Below are 5,647 nucleotides of genomic sequence, written 5' to 3'. Positions count from 1 at the left end.
CCACCTCCGTTATGTCCCCGAGGGGCTCAGTCCCTCTCCCTAATCGCTGGTCTCGGTTGTCTCCTCCTTGCCCTGGGGGCTGCCCAGCCCCCTGCCAGCACCACCGGCCCCAGCACAGGGCGGGAGCGGGGGCTGCTCGGGGCGCTGGTCCCCGTGGTGATGCGCAGACATCTTGGCGAGGGCATCAGCCATGGCCTGGCGGACAGTCTCTGTCAGTTCGGGGACATCCTTTGGGCTCAGGCCCTGGGTTTCTACCTTGGGGAGGATTCGGATGGTGCACGTCCCTGGGGAGAGAAGGGAAAGGCTGGGGATGCTGTTAGACAAACACACCAGGGACCAGGTCTTCCCACCCGCATCCTCCACCACCAGCTGCCTTCACCACCAGCTGCCTCCCCATGCCTCAGTGTCCCACTAAGAGACTTCCAAGCCCCACGTGCCTCATCCCCACGGCCAGCCCAACCTTCCAGCAATGGGGCTTCTCATCCATCACTTACCAGGGGTGAATTTCTTATCCTTGGAGCTGAAGAAATCCCAGTATGGGGAGATCACAACAGGGACAATGGGAACCTGTAGGAGATGGAGGGTCAGAGGTGTCCTCCATACAGACCTCCTCCCCAGGTGGGACTTCAGCTCCTGCCATGCCCCAGGTTTCAGCAGGTCCCTGTCCCCTCCCTGGGTCCTGGACAGCACGGTGCCTGTCCCTGGGGACTGCAGACCCCAAAAGACCCTGATGCCCCCCATCCCGCTGCCCCAGGGTGCATGACTACCCCGCTCCATCAAGGGAGGGGGAGGATGTCCTCACCTGAGCCTGCACGGCCAAGTGGAAAGCCCCACGCTTGAAGGGCAGCATGGATTTGTCCTGGTTCCTGGTGCCTTCAGGGAAAATCAACACTCGGAGCTGCATGGGACAGGGAGAGATGTGAGCATGGACCCCACCAGAGCACCCTGGGACCTGCTGTCTCAGTCCTCCCCCCTTGCCCCATCCATGTTTGCTCCCCAACTCCCCCCTGCTGCCAGCCCCCATCCTCACATTCTCACGCCGCATGGTCCTGGCCGTCTGGGAGATGACATTGATTGCATCTTCTGTTTTGTGGCGGTTGATGAAGATGAAGCCGCTGAGCCAGCAGGCGAACCCCACAATGCCCATGTACAAGACCTCCTTCTTGGCGATGGGCACGCAGCGTTCAGGGATGACCTCCATCATGCCTGGAGGATGGATGGGAGAGGAAAGGATCCATCCCTGTCCAACAGCACCCACAACCAACCAGCCCAGTGGCTGCAGTGATTTGTCACCATCTTCCATCACCCCAACCCTGCAGCACACCCATAGCCCTGAGCCCCAGCTCTTCTGGCCTACACCTACCACACCACCCCATCCAAACCCTGGTGCTGGCCTTGCTGGGATCCCCCAGGGTGCATCTAGTCCACCCCTGCAGCACCCCAAAGGCTGCCTATGCACTGGTGAGCCCCCCATCTCCCTTGCACGTACCCATGACATCAAGGGAAGCTTGGTGGTTGCAGACGATCACGTAGGGCTCCTTGATGTTCAGATGCTCAGAGCCCCACACCTGCATCTTGATGCCGTAGAAGTGTTTGAGGGGCAGGATGGCAGCACGCAGGAGCCTAGGGCAGAGGAACACGTGGGGAGAAGATTGACACGGGGAGGGGGCTGCTTATTTTTTTCCAGCCCTTCACAATCACTCAGGGAGCAAGGTGCAAGATGGGCCAGGCTAGATCTGGTCTGCGTGAGCAAATAGTGTGTCCCAAGGCGGATCTGTGTTTGGTCTCAGTGGTGCTTTGCCTTTCTAAGCCTGTATAGCTCAGAGCTAACCTTGTAACCATCCCCAAGTTGGGTCCGTACTGGTGGTCTCCAGTGCAGACTTTCTACTGCTGCCTCAGTGGTAGAAGGTCTGCTCTGGAGCTGCTGATGAAGAAGAGCAGCTAGTGGAAGCTGGTTTAAAAAAAAAAAAAAAGTTTTTTTGATATCCAGGGATGATGGGAAAGCAGGAGGAGAAGGGATGATGCATTTGCCTGCAGCCACGGTGCAGATCGTCACATCCCAATGAGGACAACTGCCTCTGGCCAGGCGAGCCTCACCCCGAGGCTCCCCCACGTGCAGGCTGGAAACCCAGACGCTGGCTCACAGCCTGGGCTGCAGAAACCTAAAGCCAGAGGAGCTGGGTCGCAGCTGAGAGGCACAGAGCTGTAGATGGATGAGCACTGAAGATGGACGAGCAGAGGAACAGCCTTGGGAAGACAGGTCTGCAGGGATGGGGATGTCCCCAGGGACCGTCCCTACCGAGCAGCCAAAGGGCAGCGCTGGAGGCTCCAGGCTTTGTGCTGCAGGTGGAGGGGAGAGAGATCAGGGCAGGGAAAACCGAGTCAGCTTCATTCATTAGAGGAAATCACAAATAATAGCTTTGCTGCTGTGTCAGGAAGAGATGGAAGGAGGAGAAGTGGTGTCACTCTCCAGGGAGGGTTGGACAGGAAGGGTGACATCAGGATGGCAGTGCTGATAAAGGGTGATGCTCAGTAGGAGAATAACAGGAGCAATGGAGGGAGGATGGAGCAACAGGGATTGCAGCACCAGCAGTGGAGATGAAAACCTAGTACGCTTTCGGTGTTGAAATGGGGCACTCTCCAACCCACGGTGTGAAAAGTATGAGTGCTGTGTCCATCTCTGGGGTCCTCAGCACAGGACAGACACGGAGCTGCTGGAGCGGGGCCAGAGGAGCCACGGAGATGGTCCGAGGCTGGAGCAGCTCCCGTGCGAGGACAGGCTGAGAGAGTTGGGGGTGTGCAGCCTGGAGAAGAGAAGGCTCCGGGGAGACCTTCCAGCACCTCCCAGTGCTGAAAGGGGGCTACAGGAGAGATGGGGGGGCTCTGGATCGGGGGGGCAGGGACAGGACGAGGAGTGAGGGTTTGAAGCTGGAAGAGGGGAGATGGAGATGAGATCTGAGGAAGAAATGTTTTCCTGTGCGGGGGGTGAGGCAGTGGCCCAGGGTGCCCAGAGAAGCTGTGGATGCCCCATCCCTGGAGGGGTTCAAGGCCAGGCTGGATGAGGCTTTGGGCAACCTGGGCTAGTGGGAGGTGTCCCTGCCCATGGCAGGGGGTGGCGCTGGGTGGGCTTTAAGATCCCTTCCCACCCAAACCTTTCTGTGAGTCTACAAAAAGCACCCATGCCCAGGTCCACAAATCTGTCAGCAGTTAGTCCCAGGGAGCCCAGAGGGTACGGGGCTGTCAGCAAGAGCTCAGCACCAGGTAGGGATGAGAAGAAGTTTAGGACGCAAGAATAGAGGCAGGCACAGAGGGAGGAGGCGGCATGATGTCTAGAGGGTCCCTTGTGTCATAGGACCACCCTTTCCTTGGGAGACACGGGCTCAGAGATCCCTGTGTCTGCAGAGAAGGAGAACGCTTGTGGCAGTGCCCCAAAGCCAGGACTAATGAGAGGAACGTGCTCCAAGCCAGAGGCTTTGGGATTTGGAGGATGAGCTGGAGCTGGGCATGCTGCTTGGGTGGAGGATGGCTGCAAGGTGTCGGTGGGACAAGGTAAGGCAGTGAGTCACCGCTGCGTCACGCTGGTGTTTCCACTGAGCTGGAAATGTTTGCAGCAGGGCTCAGAGCACCGCCGGATGCTTTCTCCATGGAGAGGATGAGAGAAGGAGGCTACACAATGAACCGATAACATCAAAACCTCTCACCACACTCCTGCCAAGGGCTCAAAATCCATCAGCACAGATATGTGATGGCTGGAGCTCAGCGAATGCCACAGGCCCAGACATTTTTCACTCTGACATGACTATATCCCTTCTGGCATGCTATCATGCCCAGGAATCCAGTAACAAGATTGCAACACCCTTGAAAGCAACCAGACCTTCTTCTCGTGTTGCACAGTGATGTTATCTCAGTTGCTGCCGCCCCTGAGCACAGCTGATACCACCAGTACATGACGCGCTGGGACATGACTGTGCCATTCCCGATGGCTGGTGGCACCAAGACATCCCCAAAATCCCTTTGCCAAAGCAAAGGGGCTCCCACCAAGCAAGATCTGTCTGCCCTGCTGGGGAGATGGCGATGGGCCGTGCATTTGCATCCCGATAACAATTGTACCTCTAACCTTTGCCAAAACCCCCATCATCCACCCAACTGGTGACCCCAGTGTTGCAATGGCCACGAATGATCTCTTTTACGCTACTTCATCCTCCGGGGACCACTAGTCCTGACCCAACTGGCCACCTCCATCGTGGCGTAACCCTCCATGGGCATGGCCAGCACCTCTTCACCACACCACAAGATGCAGATACACCTTCATTGCTGCATGGACATGACCGCAGCCCTCGCTGTGGCCCCAGGGCTCAACCACCGGCCGTAACACGGCTGTGAGTCTGCCCAGCACAGGAGAGAGAATGTTGTCCACAAGCCCACACAAGCTCCTCCATCGCAGCCCAGCCCCAGCCATCTCTCCATCAGAAGCACATCCCCAAGCCGTACTCACTTCATGTTCTCCACGGAGCGTCCCCGAAGAGCTGCGATAGGGGACAGGAGGATGGCCATGGCTATGATCCAGATGTTGAAGAAAGCCATCTTGCAGAAGTAGTGGAAGGTCGTGTTGTACCAGTAAAGCAGCAGGGCTGCGAGGGAGAGGAGGAGCAGCAGCCCCTGGAGCAGGACCGCCTCCATCATGCTGCCCTGGCAGGAGGACGCTGGGGAGCTCAGCCCGTGTCCCTGGGAGCCGGGCGAGTGGAGCAGGGGACGCCGAGGAGCGTGGCAAGTGGCTCAGCAGAGCAGCGTGTGGGCGTTAGGGGCTGGTCCGGGGGAAGGTGCTGTGTGTGTCTCACCCTGCACAGAGGCTTAAGGGTGGACGGGCTTGGACGGCAGGCAGGCTACCCCACCAAGGATGGAGGGTGGTGGTGAGTCAACACCAGGGACATGGGGTCACTGCTTGTAAGTGCCCTCCTGGGCTGTTACAAGCCATTGCAGTGCCTCCGACTTGATGCAACCAGATCTGTTGCCCAGAAAAGTGTCCACGCTCTGGGCACCTGGCCACAGGGACCCCCAACCCTGGAAAAAGGGGGACTTCAGACAGTAGGGACTCTGGGAGCTGGCTCTTATCCATGCCCATCACCTCAGCAAAGCTTGACGCAATTCCCTGTTGGCATCATGGCTAATCCTCGCACCTCACCCTTGCAGAGCACCAGATCATGGGAAAAGATCTCCCTGCTGCTCCCTGCCCGGGTCTGCTGCTGCTGCACGTGGTGCTGGGGCTCCCCATCTCCCCACTCCCCCCAGTCTGTTAGCCCCTCTGCCCATCTCCTCCCGAGGACCAGGACCCATCACCAAGGTCCTGGTGATGCTGAAGGGGTCCAAGCCCCACCACCCACCCTGCTCCCACCCCGGGTGGAAGGACGTGCCAGCCCTGAGCCCAGCTGGCAGCCGGGGGCTGCGTTGCGTTAGGTGTTTACATGGGTGCAATTAGCATGAGCAGGCCTGTAATTAGCCCTCCTTCCGCTCTGTTGCGTTCGCACTGGGCACGCAGGATCCAGGACAGCTCTAGGCTGCTCTGAAGAAACTCTGGTCATTGTCATTGCAGGGATAACTCTGGTCATTGTCATTGCAGGGATAACTCTGGCCTGATCTCAGCCACCAA

General features: G+C 58.4%; 1 protein-coding gene across 1 annotated transcript; it reads right to left on the bottom strand.

Annotated features, from left to right (window-relative positions):
- Nucleotides 1-39: 39 nt before the first annotated feature.
- AGPAT1 (1-acylglycerol-3-phosphate O-acyltransferase 1) lies at nt 40-4,680 on the bottom strand. Its single transcript, XM_010087010.1, has 6 exons — nt 4,496-4,680; nt 1,490-1,623; nt 1,031-1,206; nt 803-898; nt 495-567; nt 40-284 (listed from the first exon to the last, which is right to left on the bottom strand). Exons 1-6 carry the CDS (start codon nt 4,678-4,680, stop codon nt 40-42), a joined length of 909 nt encoding a protein of 302 aa, XP_010085312.1.
- Between the last annotated feature and the right edge of the window lie 967 nt (nt 4,681-5,647).

The sequence above is a fragment of the Pterocles gutturalis genome, unplaced genomic scaffold (assembly GCF_000699245.1).
Source record: "Pterocles gutturalis isolate BGI_N339 unplaced genomic scaffold, ASM69924v1 scaffold38101, whole genome shotgun sequence".
NCBI lineage: Eukaryota > Metazoa > Chordata > Aves > Pterocliformes > Pteroclidae > Pterocles > Pterocles gutturalis.
The sequence above is the reverse complement of the archived record's forward strand: the minus strand, read 5'-3'. Positions and strand labels throughout refer to the sequence as shown.